The following is a 20,917-nucleotide window of genomic DNA, read 5'->3' on the forward strand; positions in this document are numbered from 1 at the left end:
CTAAGAAAAAAGTGTAATATGATAATATTTTACAAGAGATTATAATGAAAAGGATTTGGGGTAGGAAAAGGCATGAGGAAGCTTCATGCCTTTAAGTAGAAATCAAATAAACTGTTAAGAGAAATAAGATATCAGGTCTTAGAAGTGGGTTATATTTAACCAGGAGAGAGAAAAAACCAGAAACATCACAGTTCCTAAAAGATTTCAGGTCCTTATGGCTGTGCTTTCTCCTTTTTCTTATTTAATCCCTGAGAGTCAGGTCTCATCTCCCAGGCATTATTGGTTTATGGGGGCCGTGGTCCTGGTCAGCAGTGGGATTCCTATTTCCTTCTTTCCCCCAGGAACCTCCAAAGAGTGCAGCAAACAGGCCCCAGAATGTTGTTTTTCCTGGTGTTATCCAGCTGATCCACTGGAGAGGAGCAGGCACTGCTGGGTGTGTGGAGAGCACTCAGAATGAGAGCAGGACTTTTGTCCTGCCTTGGGACACCAGGAGGGGACACACATGTTAAATAGAGGGTGGGAAGGGGGCCTGGACCTGACACTGAAAGAGGAGACATTGGGATGGGATGTTAGGAAGGAATTCCTGGCTGGGAGGGTGGGCAGGCCCTGGCACAGGGTGCCCAGAGCAGCTGGGGCTGTTCCTGGATCCCTGGCAGTGCCCAAGGCCAGGCTGGACAGGGCTTGGAGCAGCCTGGGACAGTGGCAGGTGTCCCTGCCATGGCAGGGATGGCACTGGATGGGCTTTGAGGTCCCTCCACCCTCATCCATTTGTGAGTTCTTTGACCTACATATAAATTCTAACAACAGGATAAACTTGAACAGCAGGATAAAATTCCTCAGTGTCTAAACACAGCAGCAGAACCAAGAAGTGAGGCAGAGATTTAAGGGGGCTGAGGGGGAACTAGGAGAGAAATGCAACCAAGAAAGAAGAGGCTTCGAAGAGACTGTTAAAAGAGAGGGATGGAGGGCAGAGTTAGGATTGAGCACAAATCACTGCATGACTTCTGGATTCTTGTTTTTTTAATATTACACTGGCCTAATTAATTTTACATAGAAAAATATGTATCACAGGCTTTTTCCTGCTCTTATCTTCCTTTGAAAAAATTATTTCAGCTGTTTGCTCACCCATGGCATTATTAGCCACACCAAGCCATTTGTGAAACAGTGACATTTCGTGCTCAGCCTCTACACAGAACCATAAATTTAACTCTGACAATCCACCCAAACTGGGCAGTGAGTCCAAGAGCCAGGCTCTCAGAACAGGACAGGCAAACACAGAACAGGAAGGGACCCCCAGGGATCAGCCAGCCCAGCCCAGCCCAGCCCCTGGCCCTGCACAGACACCCCAACAATCCCACCTTGGGCATCCCTGAGAGCCTTGTCCAAACCCTCCTTGAGCTCCGGCAGCTCAAGGACCAGGATTGTGCCTGATCTCTGGTGGGCATCAAACAGCACAAGAGCCTGTGAGCATCAGGGATGCGACTCTGAGTCTGGACCAGACCCTGCACACTCAAAAAGGATCCTCTGCAGGGTATTGATTTGCCAGAAAATACCAAAACTCGAGACACTTTAAGATTTTCCCAAAGGGTAATGGGGTACTTTAGCAGGGAAGTTGTACTGGATGACCTCCAGAGGTCCCTTCCAGCCCCAACATCTCTGTGATTTCTCTCTTGCCAATAATAAATGAGTAAGAGAATCCTACTTACTGAATGAGCAACGTTCCCTTTCATATTTAAATCTTCCCTGGCACTTTCCCAGGCAAGAATTAACCATGTGCTGTGTAGCTTATGGAAAGGGACTGTCTGAGGTAGGATGTTAGCAAGTAATAAGAATGTTATTTTGATGATTTTCATATTTTAAAAGGTTAGGCTTGATGTCACTTAATTTTCTAACTGAGCAAATCTGAACAAGCTGGATCTGCTTTTACAATCTGTGTCTCCACAGATAGAGAGTGAATATATTATTGATTCTATGAATATGCTTATCTTCTAAGTTTACCTCTCCTTGTTAATTCACGGAGCCTGGTGGAGCATACAGGCTTTTGGAGGGGCACAGACGATCCCTGAGGCACAGAGTCCTCCTCCCTCTTTCAGTGCTGAGCAGCAGCAACATCCAGAACATGCTGCAGGCTCCAGGTGCCAGCCCCAGGGCATGTCTCAGGGTTTAATGTACTTTTCAGGCTAATTCATGGTTTCCTGTGGAGAGGACTCCCAGCAGGTTTGATTTGCTCCATGTCCTGTGTGGGAAAGCAGCCGGGCAGGTGAGGTTGGTGTGACCCTCCGGGAAAGCCCCCAAGTCCGGCAGAGCCCCCGGAGGGAGCAGCGGGTCCCGGCCGGAGCCATCGCCCCCGCCCGGCGGCCGAGCCGAGCACAGCTCTCCGGGCGGGGATGGAGCCTTTACCCTGCTCGCGGGACAAGAGAGCAGAAAATTCTCAGCTTAACGCGGCTCCTGCCTCCCTAGCAGTGCTCACGGGTCCTGTGAACTCAGGAATTTCTGCCCAAAAAGGGGCGCTTCAAACAGATCTCGCTGCAGGAGCTGTGTTGCTCCACTTCCACTGTCCTTGCTGTGAAACGCTTAATAAGCTTTTATTGTCTGCACATCCTTTAATAAGTTTTAAGTGTCTTACTTTGCAGTTTATTTTGCATATAAGAAACCAGTTCACTTGCTTTATTTATTTTTTGATTTAACACCAGACAAATACTCTGGCTGCCTGCTACTGTGCAGGTTGCCTCAGTGAGATACCGTGATAGGCATTTCTTTCCTCACAGAGCAGAGCAAACTGCACCTTAGCAAATACATTCTGAATGAACAGTATTAGGGAAAGAAATATTTTCAAGAATTCTACAGAGAAATACTAATAAGTTCCTGGGAAGGAGGCTTGGTCTCTTCAGAGAGCAGCTAAAGATGTGTCTGTGAAGTCAGGATCCCCACCAGGACTGGAAATTAGTCTTTCGTGCTTCAGTCACCTCGACAGTCACAGCAGTCCTTCGTGCACTCGTGTCAGAGCAAAAGTAAGTTTTGCCAGGAAGTTATTTCTGCCTGAAGCCCGAGTGGCCCTGGGCGCTGCTAGACGGGTCTGGCTGTGGCTGCAGCCTCCCCTCACGCCCCTTTTCCCCTGGTGACTGCGGGAGGCAGGGGACAGGGACAGCAGCTGGGACAGCTAGCCTGTGCTTGGGAGCTCCGTTCGCAGCCCTGCCGAGCACCGAAGGGTTCGAGGCGGAGCCCGCAGCTCCCCGGGAGCGGAGCCCCTCGCCCTGCGGCACCGGCCGCGCTCCTGAAGCAAAGGCGCGTCCTGGCAGAGGCGAGGAAGAACAGACTCCACCACGAAGGGTCGGGGCGTCAGTGACAGCAGAACAACCCCTCTAAGAAAATTTTATTAATTGTGAACTTGAAAGTGGAAAAATGGAAAGAAGAGTTAGAAAAATTAGGGGGTAAAAAAGGAGACATGAAGAGGAAGGGAGGAGAAAAATTATGTCTTCAGCTTCCTATCTTCTTCCTGCAGTATCTCCCCGTTTCCCTTTCCTACTCCCGGTTCTCACAAGCATTCCCAACACACACTTGGGATGATACAGAACCCAAAACCTCAGCAACTTTTCTTGGCTTGATGCAGCCTTAGCGGGAAGCAGCGTTCCACCAACAGAGGTTTTAACGCCAGGGCTGCTAATGGGAGAGGCGGAGGGCTCTGCTGCCTGACTTGGGGCGTGCTGCTGGGGCGCCCGGCTCGGGGGGCCACCCCCGCTGCCACCCCCGCCACGGGAGCCCGCTCCCCAGCTGTGGCGGGGACGGCCCCGGTCTCGCAGGCCGGGTCCCCGCCCGCCTCCGCGCACAGCGCGCTGCTCCCCGCGCCGCCCCGGGGCCCCGCTCCCGAGAGCGCTCCCGCACCTCTCCCGGGGCTCTCCCGCCGAGGGGAACGGGGCCGGAGCCGCGCAGGATAGGGCGTGGGGATGGGATGCGGGGATGGGATGTGGAGATGGGATACCGGGATGGGATATGGGGATGGGATACAGGGATGAGATGTGGGGAAGGGATACAGGAATGACATGTGGGGATGGGATGCAGAGCTGGGGATGCGGTGCGCGGATGGGGCGCTTGCCGAGCCCCCGCCGGCCCCCCGGAGGAGCGGCTGCCGTTACTTAAGCGCATCCCGGCGGCGGCGGGGGAGGCGGGGAGCGGCGGGCTCGGCGCAGGGACGGCCCGCGCCCCTGCCCATGCCCGGCTCCGAGCGCGGCGGGGGCGCGGGCGCTGCCAGGCGACGGGCGAGCCCGGCTGCGGCGCGGGCAGGGCGGGACGGGCTCAGGGACAGCGCCGTGCGCCCGCGCACCGGGGCCCGGGCGGCTCCGGGCGGCTCCGGCGGCGGCTCCGGCTCCCCCGGCCGGCGGCCCTGCCCTCGCTCGGCGGCGGGGGCCGAGCGGCAGCAATGGCGGCGCGGGGCCGCCGCCCGCCCGGGCAGCCGAGGCTCTAGGAGGGGACGCGCGGGGCCGCGGGGCGCCGCTCCCCGCCGGGCTATTTATCCCTCCCCTCTCGCTTAAGTTGCCAGCGGAGCGCGCTGGCCGGCGCCTGCCCCCCCCTCCCCCGCGCCGCGGAGGTGCGGGGCGGCCATGGAGAGCCCCGCCGAGAACCCCAGCAAGGCGGCCGAGTACCTGAAGGAGCTGAACAAGATTATCGAGACGCAGCAGGAGCTGCTGGAGAAGCAGAAGCGGAGGATAGACGAGCTGGAGCAGCAAGTGGCCAAGTTGTACCACGAAAACGCCTGCCTGCAGGACGAGCATCACCGGCACCTGGCCACATGCCGGCTCCAGCAGGGCGTCCCCCCCGTGCCCCCGGGGGTGCTGAGCGCCATCCAGGAGAACGCCAGGCACGAGAAGTAAGCGCTGTCCGCCTTTCTTTGCCCCTTTTTCGCGCAGGGGGTTTCCCTAGCGGGGTTTCCCTTCCCTTTCCCCTGCCGCCTTCGGCCGCCCGAGGCTGGCAGCAGCGGGACTTCCTGCGGGGTGTGCCCCGGGGCGAGCCCGGGCGGCTCGGGGGACAGCAATGGGCTGCGGATGGGTGGCCCCAGCCTCGGTGCCCGTGTCTCACTCGCTCCCTGGCCGGGGTCCCGGGGGGTTTTGAGCCGGGGCTCCCCGGCTGCCCCGCCGGCCGTGCCCACGGCCGTCCCTGCGGCCGCTGCCGCCCGCGGCGCTCGGGGGATGCCCCGGGCAGAGCCGCGGTCGCAGGGCGCTGGGAGCAGCGGGGCGACCCCTGCCCTTCTCCCCGGAGCGCGTTCGGTGCCGGTCCGAGCGCCGCGGGGAGCGGGGGTACCCGGCGGGGGGAGCCGCCCGTCCCCCGGGAGATGCCCCGCGGCTCCGGCCGCTATCGAAAGTGACCCGGCCAGGGGTCAGTAAACATTGGCCGCTCGCCACCGGCGGGCTGGCCCGGGCCAGCGCCAGCTCGCCCCGTTCGGGCCGCCTTCGCTCTCGGCCGCCGCATCTATTCCAGCCTCTCTAAGCTGTAATTAATCGTCTGCGTTTCCCCAGCGCTGCGAAAGCCGCTTAGTTGCGCCGTTCCGAAGCAGCAGGGATTCGGGAATAGCAAGAACTAAGGTCGGCGCTTTCCCGGCGCGTTTTTACTTCTGGAAAAGTATTTAAGGCTTGGCTTTCCCGGAGCGGAGTGGGAAAAGCATGCATGGGATTACGAGCCCACTTCGCTGCTTGACACAGCACAATGGGCTGATTGTGATCCGCTGCGCTCAAATTCCTCCGGTTTATAAATACAGACGCGACGGCTCCCGGCCGCCGCCAGCCCCGGGATGCGGATACGGCATCGCCTGAGCGAGGGCGAGCCCCGCACCGTGCGGGGTGCCCGGGGTGTCCGTCCCGCTGCGGGAGGCGCCGCTCGCTCGCTCGCTCGGGGGCTGCCGGGGCCCGGGGCAGCGGCTCGGGCAGCTCCGCTGGGCTCGGCAGCATCGCCCTCTGGAGAGCGGTGTCGGGCAGGGATGTCCCGGGAGCTCCCGCCGGCACGGTGGAAGTGCTGCTGCCGCCGCTGCTGCGCTCCGAGTCGGCGGTGCTGGCGCTCCAAAGCAGCGTTTGCTGAGTGCTGCTGTGGAGGCTTCAGAAGGGTCTCTGGTCCCTCAGTGTCCCCTTTGCCTGCTCCTGCTCCCAAGCCTTGCCCCTGGCCAGGGGAGCAGACTGGGAAGGGAAGTGGCTCTGCCTCCCCAGTGCCCTTCTTGCTGTCAGTGATAACAGGGCTTCTTTTCCTGTGATGCTGGGGTAATCACTTTAGTCTTTTTTATAAACAGAGATGTCTCTCTGAAAGTAAATAGCTCCTTTAATAAACTGGAGAGCATGCTGTAATTTATCAATCAATCATTCAATCAATCAGTCATTCAATCAATCCCTTAAGGAGAAAGAGGTGTTTCCAGAAAACATGGAATATTTACACTAATCCTATCCTGTGCCTCCATGTCCAGTACCCAAGGATTTTGTGGCTGTGCTTGTAGTACAAGATGTCAACTCAGCTATCTTGTCCCATTTGTCTCTTGTAAACGACATTACCAAAAATTGTACAAATGGCTTGCCTTGTTTGATAATATTTCTGCTCTGCAGCTCAGGACTCATTTGCAGAGCCCTCCTTGGGCAGGCAGCTCTGGGCACTCAGAGGCTTTTAAGTCTCTTAAGTGGATTTGATGCTGGGATCAGAATTAATCTGGGATATTTATGGCAGAGTTGTATTGCTTTGAGGCATAGCCTGGGGGCTTAGTGGGGAGCTGGGAGCCAGCCCTGTGCATCTGGCCGGGCCCTTGGCCCACGTGCCTGCCTGGGGAGCCACAGCCTCAGGGCTACTTTCAGCTGAGCAGTCCTGTTGTCCCCTCTCCTCCCCCAAAATTGTTCTCCGAGGGGAGGGAGCCCCTTCTTCTCTGCAGGTGGCCCTGTCTGGGTGGCTGTGTCACACCCGTGGGCCTGGCACAGGGGCTGTGGCTGCTGAGGCCCCACGCTGTCCAGAGCAGGGGCAGGAGCCACTCATGGCATCCCTTTATTCTCTGGCTGGATGCAAAAGATGGAGGAAGTCTCCAGCTTGGAAAATAGAGAATAATGCCCTTGTTTTAAAGGCTTCTCCCTCAGCTTCCCAGGAGCCCAGCTTGCAGGTTCCAGGGGTCTGGAGCTCTGCTCTCAGGAGCTCAGCCTCAGTTTCCTCTGACCTAATTGTCTCATTCACCTTGGGGATGTGTGGGTGGGCATGAGGATCCCTTGTTCGCTAAGTTCAGAGTCAGGTGCCGGTGATGCTGAAATGGGCAGTGACCACTGCTCCTCCTGACACTTTTGTACTTCAAAGCTAAAAATAATGGAATCATTTTTAAAGGAAATTGGGCTTCTCTAAGTCAAATACCAAAGCTTTTAGAAATTGTCTTGTACCTTGACTTGAGCAACTTTTCTAAACTGCTTAGACTCCTGTCCTGCACAGCTCTACCTGTGTGAGGAGGCTGTGGCTCCCTGACAGGGGTCCCATGTTGCCAGATGTGGTTAACTTGCATAAAAGGAAGCATGGAAAAGTTATGTGAGATAATATGGCTGTGGTTGGGTCTTAATGAAAGATAGTAAAGAAACCTGACAACCTAAACAACAAAATCCCCACAAGTCCTAAAAGTTTTCAGTTCTTACAATGGAAGGAATATACAGGTGAAGGCTGCTGAAATAATTTGGAAAAGCTGTTGTAGTTATAGAAATTCTGTAGCTTGTGAGGAGGGGAACTGTTAATGAGCCCTGAGACAGACTTCTGGAAGAAAGAAACTCAGTCGAATACTATGCATATAAATATATAAATATAAGCTGGTGTATGCACTTCCAGAAAATCCCAGAGTGGGAAAAAAGTTTCTTTTGTGCCATTTGCTGATGGAAGAAGGGAGGGAGGAGCAGAGGGCTGGGTGAGCAGGTGCAGGTGTGCTGCTTATCCCACAAGGACAGACCAAAAAACTTTTGGGGGCAGGCTCACGGATTTTACAATGATTTGCTGAGAGCAAATCAGCATTAAAATGCACCGGTGGAAATGAGAAATGTTGGTAAGGAGGCTTTGTTAGACGTGATGAATCAGCATGAGGAAGATAACAATAGGTGTTTAACTCATTAAGGTGTTTAACTCTGAGTTGCATAAGACTAATTTTGAATGAATCCATTTCATTTAATGTTTGAGAAGCAGCAAGAGCCTCTAGGGCTCAGCTCCTCGGTGTAATTCAATAATGCACTTTTTTTTGGGGTGTAAACCCAAATGCACTGCATTTTCTCACATCTCTACAAGGATAGCTTGGTGTGTCTGAGAACTCAACACTGGCCCCTCTCAGCTTAGGGAGGGATGTTTGTGCTTACCCTAATCAAGTTAAAAACTGTGCTGCTTTTCCACGGAGGAGGTGCCTGGTGAGAGGAGAGCAGGAGGCAGAGCAGAGCTGTCTGCTAAGACAGAACAGTCTGAAGGAAGGGGCTGTGTTTGCAGCTCAGTCTGACTTCTGCACCTGGCCTGGCTTATTATTTTTAAATGAATCTGGGTCTGGTTCTGTTCTCTGGGCCACGGCAGCCCCGGATTGGAGCTGTGAGACACCCCTAGAGTGTCTGGGAGACGCTGAGGTCCCGAGGTGTGCTGGGAGCAGCTGAAGTTGTTGCTCTGGCGACAGTCACATGTGAAGGCTCCTTGTGCCCTACATAAACCAGCTTGTGACTTGGCCTGTGGCTGAGCTGCCCTGCACAGCCTCAGCAGCAGGGCAGACATTGCATTAGTGTACAGACCAGCTTGTTTTCTCTCCCTGCAGAGATGTCCTTTGCTGAGACAGGCTGTGGGAATGACGTAAATCCCATCTCCCTCCCGCGCCGCGCTCGAGCAGCAGCGTGTTTGTGTTTGTGTGCTCCAGTGGAGGTACCCAGCGGCTGCTCCAGCAGCCTCTCGCTTGGGCAGCTTCTGCCTTCCCTGCCTCCTTGGCAGGAGGGATGGAGACAAAGCGCTGCTGCTGCCTCCTGTTTGTCCAGCAGCTGCTGGGGAAGTGTGGTTTGTGGCTGGAAGTCTGCAGTGCCAGGGCAGTTCTTACCAGGGGTGCGCCCTTGTGTGTTTGTCTGGCTCAGCTGGTGAGGAATGCATCCATGTGGGAAGCACAGGTTGTGTCCAGGGTGAGCAGGTTATTCCTGCAGGGTGCTCTGTGTCCTGTCAGCCCTGTAGCAGGCAGGGATGGTGTGATTCCAGCTTCGGGCAGAACCTTGCACCTCCAAATAACTTAAAAGAACCCTGTTTGCTTCATTTTCAGTCCATAACTGGAACAGTGGGACTGCTGAGCCCTGAGTGTGAGGGTTTCATACTGAAGGGAGTGCTTTTGCTTTTGAAGCCCTCATTTTGGGGTCATTATCGTGATTTGGACAGCAGCACAGGAGTGAGTATCCCTTAGAACAGGCATTTGTGGTGCTGGCAGGCTGCAGGAAATCAATAGTGTGAGGATGTGTAAGAAGATGTGAACCTGCTAAGTAAACTCAGCTAAATTATTTTGGATCTCTGAAATATTGGCAAATTCTGGTACTTAATATCTGCTAAACATTAAGCTAAATGATAACACATAAAGACAAATTCATTTGCAAGCTGATGTCTGCTGTATAATCAATAAACCAAGGCAGGGAGGGGGTGCCAGGAGCACAGGGATGACAGAGCAGAGTGCTGGTTATCAATAAAGTTCCTGGGAAGTCAGAAGGGTAGGGAGAACGTGGTCCAGAAAAAGAACAGCAGAAATAGAGTGTTGTTTTGGGAGAGAAAAACCAGTGTAGCAGAAAGTAACCCATCCTGTAACACAATAGCTTTAAAGATGGTTTTGCAACTTGAAGTAAACACGTCCCGTTTAGAGCAGGGCAGTGCCAAAGAATTGCCAGGACTCACTGGATGTGGAATCCTCCTCTGAGGAAGCTTTTTGTTGTGCTGACACAGAGCACAGCTTTTGAGCCTCCCAACTTTGCAGTTGTGCTCTGAACTTTAAGAACAAAGTGCATTTTTGTGCTCCTTGCTGCTTTGATGGCCTTCCTTATGAATTCACTCTCGAGGAAACTGAAAAGCACTTCCAGAGATGCACTTCTGGAAAAGATCTGGCAATATGCATGGATGCTGGGGCCTGGTGAGCCCCTGAGAGCTGCTGTGATTTCTCAGGGCCAGGTCTGAACCTCCCTTCCCTCTCTCCAAGCCCTCCCTCCAGGCCAGCCTGGATCTGCTGCTCTGTGCACACACAGGTGTGGAGCTCCAGCAGGGCACTGCTGGCTGTGCCCACCCAAGGAGGGCAAGGGAAGGCCTCTCCTGCTCTGTAGTACCAGTCTCTGCTGGGTTTTACCAGAAACCACAGCAGCCAGAGGACCAGGAAGGCGCTGGGGAAGGAAGCTCTCACTGCAGCACCTTGGTCTGTCCTTGGCTCCTCAGAACTTGGCAGGTTTGGGTTGGTGCATCGGGAAATGTTTTTGGGGTCAGCCCTAAAAGTCAGTGTTGCTTCTGAGCTTCCTGCTGGGTGAGGGATGTGAGGGATGCTGAGCTTTGTCCACTCCAAGTGACAAACCTTGGGGAGCAGCTGAAGAACAGACATGCACATTTCTGAACCTGCAGCCTCCTTGCCCTGCTTGTTTGCTTAGGAGGACAAGGCTCCTCCAGTCCTTAGGGGGAAGGTGTGTTCTGGCAAAAAAAAAATCAGTTGCAGCTCTTTTGAAAACCTGAAGCAAAACACAGCACGCCCCAAAAAGTGTCTTCAGGAAGAGCTGATTTGAGGGCAGATCACAGAAGCTCTGAAAGGAAAAGAGCCAGGCATTTCAAGGTGTTTTCCTACAGCATACTGATAGAGGACTAAATTATTAACACTGAAATAGTAAATTCTTAAATCCTTCTTGCCAGCGGCATCTCAAAGAGCTTCATGTGCTTTTTTAGACCCAGCAGAAGAAGTTGGCTGTTGATGTGCTGGTCAGTGGTGCTGAGCTGAGCCCAGAGGGAGTGCAGAGGCTGTGCCTTCCTCCAGGGATTTCTGAAGGGCAGGAGGAGCAGCCCCTGCTTGACACTGCTCACTTTGGTGGCTGTGCTGTGCTGCAGACCCACAGAGCATCACAGTGCACTGAGTGTGCCTGGAGTTCATGGCTCAGCTGGGATCACAGCCCCCAGTCTGGGGACTCAGCTAGGGTTGCCCTCCCCAGTTTGGGGGCTCAGCTGGGTTGCCCTCCCCAGTTTGGGGGCTCAGCTGGGGTTGCCCTCCCCAGTCTGGGCAGAGCTGCCCCAGAGCAGGCAGCCTGTACCAGTGGGTTTGTTCCATGTGATCTGCCCCAGACTCCTGCGTGCAGGTGCAGGGAGGTCATGCCATGCCATGCCATGCCATGCCAGCCCAGGCCCCAAGGAGGTGTGTGGGAAGCTGCTTAGGTAAGTGGATTTTGCAGGTCAGAAGTAATTCCTGATGTGCAGCCTACACTTGCATTATTCTAATTTGATCCCTTCATTCCGACTCAGGCCCTCTCTATTATGTTAATTGCACCTTTTTTTTGGTGTGTTTTGCAGCCTGCAGATACTTTCAGGCTGTACCTGCCGGCACTCCTGCCTTTCATCTTAGCTCAGCGAGCCTGTGAATGAGGTTGTCATAATTCCTTTCTGCCTATGTCCCTGCCTAATTGCACTGTTTTTCTCAGCAGAATTGTAGAATTGTAGAACTGGAGACAGTGTGAGCAGGCTCTGGTGCAGCAGAGCAGTGTGGTTTGAAGAGATGGATGTGATGGTGCATCCTGCTGGCTGCTGGGTACCTGTCCCTGGGCAGCTCTTTCCCCACATTCCTTCCTAGGAATTCCTCTCCAGATCCTTCACAGCATTTCTTAAAACACTGGAATTCTCAGCTGTTGTAGCTACTGTGCTGCAATGGGAGATGCTGGTTTTGCTGCCCAGAAATGTGGGTAGGAATTGCTGTTAATGGTCATTGCCCTGTGGTTGAGGACAGGAGCAGGAGCAGGAGCAGGAGGTGTCTCTCAGTCCCTCCTGCTGCCCTGTTCTCGCCCTTGGCACAAGGAGCAGGGGGACTGATGGCTCTTTTACAGCTGGGCAAGTCAGAGTTAATGATCTTCTCCTAATGGGCTGCTCAGCTGGGCTGAGAAATTGTTGTGTTGAGCGGCACACTTGAGACAAACAAGCCTCTAAAAATCCTGGGTGCCCTCGTGGCTCTAAACCAACTTGTTTGAGTTTAATGATGTTGTTTGTGTGGTTTGTGGCAGGAAAAACTAACAATGTTAAAATCAGAGAATCAATCCCAGGCTGGTTTGGGTTGGAAGGGACCATAAATCATCCCATTCCACCCCTGCCATGGCAGGGACGCCTCCCACTGTCCCAGGCTGCTCTAAGCCCTGTCCAGCCTGGCCTTGGGCACTGCCAGGGATCCAGGGGAAGCCCCAGCTGTTCTGGGTACCCTGTGCCAGGGCCTGTTTACTCTTACAGGCAGGAATTCCCTCTTAATATCCCATCCATCCCTGCCCTCTGGCACTGGGAGCCATTCCCTGTGTCCTGTCCCTCCATCCCTTGTCCCCAGTCCCTCTCCAGCTCTCCTGGAGCCCCTTCAGGCCCTGCAAGGGGCTCTGAGCTCTCCCTGGAGCCTTCTCCTCTCCAGGTGAGCACCCCCAGCACTCCCAGCCTGGCTCCAGAGCTGACTCTGCTCCGAAGTGGCCAAAATATTTGAAGAGGGTGAAGCGCTGCAGAACAGAGCAGTTTTCCCAGCAGAACCTGAATCCCCGACTCGCGGGTTTTACTCCCGGCTGTTGGGTCCTGTCAGGTGTGGAGCTGTGACCCTGGGGGAGCCTCCATCCCTCCCCATCCCGATCCTGTCCCCATCCCGATCCCGTCCCCATCCCGATCCCCATCCCCATCCCGGTCCCCATCCCAGTCCCCATCTCCATCCCTCCCCATCCCGATCCCCATCCCCATCCCGATCCCCATCCCCATCCCAGTCCCCATCTCCATCCCTCCCCCATCCCCATCCCCATCCCGGTCCCCATCTCCATCCCTCCCCCATCCCGGTCCCCATCCCTCCCCATCCCGATCCCGTCCCCATCCCCATCCCTGTCCCCATTCCCATCCTGTCCCCATTCCCATTCCTGTCCCCATCCCGCTCCCGGGCCGTGCTCCCTCTGCTGGCTCCGCTCTCCCTGCTCAGCTGCAGAGGCACATCTGGAGCGTGGGACTGTTTCCAACGGCACCACCTCCGCTCCTCTGCGTCTCCCCAGACGGCGGAAGGGCTGCTGCGAGCGCAGCTGAAGATTCATGAGCGAAGTTTTGTCTTGAAGTGCCGAGGGAAACTTTCTTTTCAAGTGGTGCCGTTTTAGAACGTTCGCAGGAAAGGAATTATTCTGCTGCGAGGTGTCTGAGTAGAGAGAGTGCTACTGCTGTGCTAGATAAGAAAAATGCTGCTATGAGTAGCTCTCTATAGCGACTGATTGAAATATAATATACATTATTTGCATGTTAATAAGATTTCTAGTCAGACTTCCCCGGCAAACACAAATGGAGACAAAGGCATGCATGTCATACATCTGTAACTGCAGCACAGCAATTCAGATTTACTAAGTGTGAATTCACTTCATTCTGTGATGAGGCAAAGAAAGCAGCAGGGGAAGGTGGGGAAACAATCTCCTGGCCTTCTGCAGGGTTTGCATGCAGCTGGCAGTTGATGTTTGTCAGGGTTTTCCATCTTTGCTGGATTTCTTCTGGCTCACAGTGACTGCAGTTGACTCAGGAGCTTTAATTGCTCCTTTTGGGCATGGAACATGGAGCTGTGGGTGAGCACAGGGAGATTGTCCTCAGGGATTCTGTTGGGGAATCTGAAGCCCTGGTGGAGTTAAATCTGCCCAGGGACATCGAGGACAACAAGTAAACTTCTACAGGAATGTCAGTGATAAAGGGAATGGTTGGGAAAACGTGGGCCCTGTGCAGAAGGAAACATAGCTGGTCACCTGGGACAAGGAGGGGGCTGAGGCCACTCAGCTCTTGTGTAACCAAAGAATCACCTCTCTGAAGTTCTGACTGCATCTCAACTACCAGAGTTGGTAATCACTGAGTTAATGAAACACAGCTCTGAGTGGTACCTTCACTAGGGAGGTGGCAGTGGGACCTGAGTGCCTGCAGGTGAGTGTCCCAGGAGGAGCTGGTGGGAGCTCAGTGCTCAGGGGAACGCTGGGGCTGGGCAGAGCTGAACAGCACGTTTGGGTCAGCAGAGCTCAGTGCCTTGCTGGGGCTGGGTACAGGTAAGAAATGGACACTTTAATGTGAGTAAATCCTTTAATGTGAGGTGGGCACAACCTCTCTGTGCTTGACTGGTCCAGGTTGCCTCAGTTTCAGAGGTTCACTGCAGCAACATTTTGTTTTTCTGTGAATGTGATGGTTCTCTGCTCACACGTGGGGAGTATAAAATCTTGTTTGTTTGTCTTCTGTGTGCTATTAATGGTCCTGGAAATACAGCAAAATGTCAGGGATGCATGTGAGTCATTTCAGACAAACGATTGGCTTCCAGTTCAGATCCCATCAATCTGCAGCTTTGATCTCTTGGTATGGTTTTCTGAATTTAGAAAGTTATATTTCACTAGAATTAAGGTGATTTTTTTGTTTTTTGACAAATGATAAGAAAGCAAACCCACTTGTAATGGATTGTGGTAGATAACAATGTTCTCCTAGCATGGTTTCTTGGCAGGACAGGCAGAGCACTGAGCCTTTGGGTGCACCCAGAGCTGTTGCAGGTGTTGTTTGCCAGGTCTGCTCTGGGGATGCTCTCCTCAGTGCTGTGCTGGAGCTGGTGCTCAGAGCAGGGAATTGAAGGGGAAGGTCCAGGGCAGTGCAGGGATGTGAGCTGCCCTGAGTCCCCTGCCCAGGGCAGGCTGCAGGTGGGATTCCCCTCCTGTGGTGCAGCTGGGACCTTGTGCTGTGCTGGCTTTGGAAGGGACCTCAGGGGATTGCAGAGCCCTGAGCCATCCTTCTTCTCCATCCTTGCTGCTCCCCTGGCCCTTCATCTTCCTTCTGCCAGGGAATTCAGAGCAGGAGCTGGCTCAGAAACATTCTGCTTGATGCTCCTTTGTTCCCCTCATGGCTGCCTTGGGAGGCAGGCAGGTGTTCCTCTGGAAATTTAAGCATTGTTGTTCAAACCCAAAGCACCCTGACGGATCATTAGTTTAAATTCTTGGCTCCCAGGATCCAGTGGCTCCATGACCTGGGGTGGGTGTGCTCTGTGTTTTAGGCTGCCTTTCTCCAGCTCGTGCTGTGGTGTCCTTTGAGAGCAGGTTGGGCTGTTTGTGTGGAAAGTCCTTGTAGTGACAGCAAAGAGGGAACTCACAGTTGTAGGAATATCCTCTGGGGGCTTTATTTGCTGCTGGGAGTTCTGATTAATGGCTCTGTGTTGTGGAGAATAGGTGTATTTTGACTTTTCCTTGCATTCCATCTTTTTGTGCAGCCCACGGCAGAAGAAGAATTTGATTTTGTTTCAAGCTGGAGAAGCTGAGTGCACTCCAAAGGACATTGCTTTAGTCTGTTCATCCTGCCTGGCTCTCTGCTTCACCTAGGCAGGACTGTGGGTGGGCATTCTCAAACCCTCAGTGTGACTCTTGGTAAAATTCACTGCTAAAATCAAACCTCTGTCCTGATCTCTTTAAAGGCAGAAATAGCCTCTATCCTCTTGTATCTCAATTCATGCTCATTTCCTGGGTGTGCAACGCCACAGAGGGGAGCAGCTTCTCATTACAGGAAGTAAAGTGGGGATGTCTGACCCTTCCCATGGCTCCTTCCTGTAGGATTTTCCTCTTCATTTAGCACAGCCTTTCCTGGTGCTGATCTCCCTGATGGAGACCCAGAGAGTGAGGGCCTGCTGTGCAAGGGGGGGCTGGGATCTAATGCAAATGATCCAGCTAGATTTGAATAAGGAAAAAATCTATGTTCAGCTTTCAGGCTTGGTTCTATTTTAAGCTTTTAATTGAGTCCACCACTTCTTGAGTGCTTGGGGTTCTCAAGGGCTGGGAGAATGACTTTGCCTTTCAGGAAGGGAGGAAGCTCTCTTTATTTCAGGTTTGCTGAGGTTGTGACACCGGTGCTCTACAGAGTTAGTGCTGACATGGAGCACTCCCCCTGCCCACTGGGCTGTGTTTGGGCTGTGCCAGGCAAGTGTTTGGAGATGAAAGTGCCAGGTGTGGAAGGGAGGAGCATCAGGAGTGAAGGAACTTACCTGTGACCTTTTTTCCCAATGGCTTGGGAGGAAAACTTTGAAGGCAGTGATCAGAGACTGTGCATGGAATTCAATAGCTGCTCCTGGCTTGTGTTGCAAGGGAATTCTAAAAGGGTGATAGAAACTACTTCACATAAGCTAGGAGAAACCTCTTGAATCAAAGGTCAAGAGATCTTCCTGCTCATATTTATTTCAAGTGGCATGCAGCTTGCCAGGCCCATGCCAGGCTCCTGTGACCATGTCCTGTGGTAGATGGAGCTCACCTTAGTGCTGGTTTAATATTTAATCAGAGCCTGGCGTGCAGGTTGCTGGAACTGAAGGAGGGAGGCAGGGACATTAATTTCTGCTCCTGCTTTCCTCAGTTGCCAGGGTTGTGCCTTACAAATTTCCTGGCCTTTGGTGCTTAAAAAGAGAATGGTTGGGCTTGGATCTGGATTCTGTGTTGAGCAGCACAGGTTGCTTTTAATCCTAAAAAGGAGATCTGCTGAAATCTCTTCAGAGCACAGTGGTTAAGTGGGTTTTGGTCGTGCACAAGTGCTGCAGCAGTGCAGTCCTGTGCAGCATTGAGGGGGGTGGTGGTGGCTGCAGCCTCAGGCTGCCAGGACCAGGGGGATGGGATTACCAGGGAATGATGATGAGGAGGACTCCAGGATATCAGAAGGCTAATTAATTACTTTGTTATACTATATTTTTTATACTATATTACACTACATCTAAACTGAAACTGCACAAGCACTGAAAACCAAATCTCCTGATTGTCTCCTGACCGACCTCAGGACACGGCTTGCAGAGATTGGTCTGGAAAACAAAACACTCACACTAGAATCCAATCAAGCAGATTCCTTCAGGTAAATAATCTTCAAACACATTCTGCATGTTCCAAAACACGGGCGCAGTAAATGAGATAAGAATTGTTTTGATCTCTGTGCTTCTCTGGGAAAAACCTGAGAGAAGGAATTATGACTCTCTCTGTTCAGAGAGTGTGAAGGCCACCCAGGGGATCCCTGCAGGCTGTGCTCCCTGTGGAGTGTCCCTGTGTCCCCCTGGACCTGGGGCAGGTCTGGGGGAGCTCTGGGGGCTGCAGAGATGAGCTCAGGAGCTGCTCGGTGTGTGAGCACACATCCCTCAGCAGGGTGTGCTGGAGCCTGGGCAGGGCTCAGGGCTGTCCAAGGGGATCAGGGACACCTCAGGGTCTCCTGGGGGATTCATGCCTTAGAGGAAGCCAAGAGTCCTTGGAAAAGCACAGAGAACCTCGTGGTTTGTGTGGTTTTCCCTACTCTCTGCTCTCCTTCAACATAGTGACAACTTTAGGGTGGTAGAAATGTTCCTGTCTTGGAACTCATCACTGAGAGCCTGCTGCTGCTATTGGTGCTCCAAAATAGATACCAGGCTCTCATCTCACAGGGCATTTTTATGTGCTGGCAGTGATTTTTTTTTTAATTTTTGTTTTCTTCACTTGCCTTTTTTTCACCCATCTGGCAACTTCCTCCAGTGATCTGATCTCCACCCAAATGCATCTGATCAGAGCTCCTGCTCAGGGGAATGAGGGTTCTCTGCCCTCTCTCCTGCTTGCTCTGAAAGCAAGAAAGGAGAATTCTTTAACACACATTGCAGAGTTATGTAACTTCTCAAGCAAAGTGCTTCCCAGCACTGAGCTTTCCTTATTATGAAATGTGATACATCACCAGAACTTGCTGACACAAGCCATGATCTTCACCTCCACTTGCTCATGAAAAACCTGTCATTTCCTTGACCCCACTTGGCTCTGAGGACTGTGGGCACTATTAGGACCTCGTTGGAGTATTTTATTCTGGAGTAAGGAAAACTGCTGGCAAATCAGGTGCCAGTCTGAGCTGAGAGAGTGCTGTGTGTGGTCTGAGTCTGTAGCTTTGCTCCTGTGACAAGCTCTTGCTTTAAGTGTCTTTTTGCCTTTCAATAGCTGCTTCCCAGGCTTTGAGCAAGGAGCAGAGGTGGTTTCTGGGTGGCTTGGCATGAACGTCTCAGGCTGCTTGAGTCATCTTGCTGTGAGTGAAGGAAATCCTTGAACATCTCAGAATGAGATGAAGAGCCCTTTTCCAGCTAATGTGATTTATTTGGGACCATACTTTGCTCATGCTAACAATGCAATGAACCTCAGCACCACCAACATACTTAACTAACCTTACAAAGGCACCTGGCAAAGGTCACCAGAGCTTTGCTGAACAATTCAGCCCATGCAGGTCTGGAACCTGGTCAGTTTTTGTGCATTGTGCTGATTTGTGCTCTGGTATTCTGTCTAGGAATAGACTGTGTGAAGTGGCTGTTCAGCAGCCTGCTGCTGTAATAATAAATGCCATGGAAGTGGTGTGATTGGCTCGGTGATTTTGGGGTGATTCCAGTCCTCAGAAGAGTGACCAATAATCACAACTGGTTCTGTTTCCCCCAGGGGCAGTGATGGATTGGAACAAACTAAACACTCAAAGCCTTTTGAGCCAAACTCTGCAAGCTTTCCTCTAAAACTCTTACAAAAGGACCTAGAAAGAGCATTTAGAGACAAACAGCCAATTTGTAAGCCATCATGCTCCTTGGTAGCTGAAATGCCAACAAAATATCTCAAATTTATGTCACCTGTTCAACTGAGCACAGGATTTCCCCTTGGCTGCCTGTGCTGAGTGCTGGTGTGGGCTGCTGGAATTACCAGGGCAGGAGTCCCAGTGAGGCAGGAACTGCTGCTGGTAGGGACCTCCTGACTGCCCCAGATCTGCTCCTTCTCAAAGGATGGGACTCTGCAGGAAGTCTGCCTGAATAACTCATAATTCACTACACAACTTCACCTTCACCAATTGCAATAATTTCTGTAAGGCAGGCAAAGTGACAGGAAAGATTCAAGTGTGCTGCTTCTTGACTTTCTGCCAGCTGATCAGGGAGTGAGTTTTACTAGAATTCTTGCTCAGAATCAACAATATCTTTCTTTAACTAAAGCAGGTTGCTTTTATTTCTGAACAGCAATGTCAGTGTGGGGTGGCTTGATCTCCATGTGTTCAATTCCTGGGAGATGGAGGAACTCAAATCTCTAATTAGCTGTCTGTTTGAAAGAAGTCAGAGTTCTGAGCTGCAATAATTTTATTGTCTAGGATGTGGAAACAGCCAAAATCAACAGCAGTGCCTGGGGATGGGGCAGCTTGGGATGCTGGCAAAGCTGCTAAGTTCTCTTCTCTCTTGGCTAATTTTGTGTTTGATCTCAAGTGTGGAGGTACTGGTGCTCTGCCTATGCAGAAGGTGTGAGCAACGAGGGGTTGAATGCATGAGCTGCTGCTCTGCAGCTCCTGAATCCTTGGAATTGCCATTCCAAGGATCCCCCCAGAGCTCCTGGGGGATCCTTGGAATGGCAATTATTCTTGTACAGAACACAGGCTGGGAGAGCTGGGGGTGCTCACCTGGAGAGGAGAAAGCTCTGGGAGAGCTCAGAGCCCCTGGCAGGGCCTAAAGGGGCTCCAGGAGAGCTGGAGAGGGACTGGGGACAAGGGATGGAGGGACAGGACACAGGGAATGGCTCCCAGTGCCAGAGGGCAGGGATGGATGGGATATGGGGAAGGAATTGTTCCCTGGGAGGGTGGGGAGGTCCTGGCACAGGGTGCCCAGAAAGCAAGTTGTTCTGTTATTCCTCAGTGTTTAAAAAAAAAATCCTGTCTCAAAATACCACATCCCCAAACAGAGCAGGCAGCAGACTGAATTATTTATCTGCTTAATTTATGATCTCCCCTTGCAGGGCATCATTTGGAGAGTGAGTGACTTTGTTCCTGTTGTGAATTTCTCTTTCCACTGATCAATCCCTTTCTCTGATAGAAAGGCTGAGGCTCTTGCTGTAAACCCCAGTGCTCTCGGGGAATTTCCTCATTTAGAGCAGAGCCCTTCTCCCTGTTCAGCTGGAAAACAGAGCTTTGGGAAGGTTCCTGCCATCCCTGCTCTGCTCAGCTCCTCTAGAAGCACTGCAGATACCCCTCCAGATTTAACTTTGGCTTTGCTGAGCTTCCCTAACCTCCAGGAGTTTATATTTGGGGTCCATCTGTTAGCTTGGCCTCACATGACAATTTTGTACAGGCTTTTCTTTTCACTTCCTTCTTGGGGATGTGAGTTCTTTACATTTATTTTCAAACTTAACACCGATGTCTAATTCTTCTGATGTCTCACTACCCACGGAGCTGCAGATATTTTTATTTACTTGTGACCAGTAATCCACTGGTGAGCATCAAAGTCCACATGGAAGGCTTCCTGTTGGCAGGACAGGATTCCAAACAGCAGAAGGCAGCTGCACAGCACCACTCATTAACTATTAATTATGGTATTTCTGTGCAAAACTCTTGCTTTAGGGTTTGCTGTTTTGGTAGCTCTGGGAGAAGGCTGCTGCTGAGGTGGCTGGGTTATGCTCTGCACCTCTGACAATGTGATTTTTCATGCTGCAGAGTGAGCTGAAGGAATACATCACTGCTGCCTTACTTAGGGCAGCTGAAAAACCCAGCCCTGCTCACTCACTTGCTCTGATAGAAAGAAAAAAAAAATCCTGTTTCCCTTCATAAAAGTAGTGTGAACAATAATTTGTACTTTGCAAAACCTGCCTTCCCATTACGCCCTAGTTTTTCTTAAAAAACCAATAAACATAATGAAAAAACCAAACTAACCAACTAAAAAGCCTCAAAACAAAACACCCCCCCCCCAACCTAAAAAACCCCAAGAAACTCAAAACAA

The 20,917-nt window shown here is 52.3% G+C and overlaps 1 protein-coding gene across 3 annotated transcripts in view; it reads left to right on the plus strand.

Moving 5' to 3' along the window:
- Nucleotides 1–4,521: 4,521 nt before the first annotated feature.
- Nucleotides 4,522–20,917, plus strand: part of IQSEC1 (IQ motif and Sec7 domain ArfGEF 1) — a 287,396-nt gene continuing 271,000 nt past the window's right edge. Inside the window, exon 1 of one of the 3 annotated variants that reach the window (XM_059856069.1) lies at nt 4,522–4,864. In XM_059856069.1, the coding sequence (XP_059712052.1) occupies nt 4,599–4,864 (266 nt within the window). In that variant the 5' untranslated portion in view covers nt 4,522–4,598. The remainder of the gene's footprint in view (nt 4,865–20,917) is intronic. The other 2 variants (XM_059856074.1, XM_059856070.1) reach the window with 2 other exon arrangements.

Source organism: Haemorhous mexicanus, chromosome 11, assembly GCF_027477595.1.
Source record: "Haemorhous mexicanus isolate bHaeMex1 chromosome 11, bHaeMex1.pri, whole genome shotgun sequence".
NCBI classification, from domain to species: Eukaryota; Metazoa; Chordata; class Aves; order Passeriformes; family Fringillidae; genus Haemorhous; species Haemorhous mexicanus.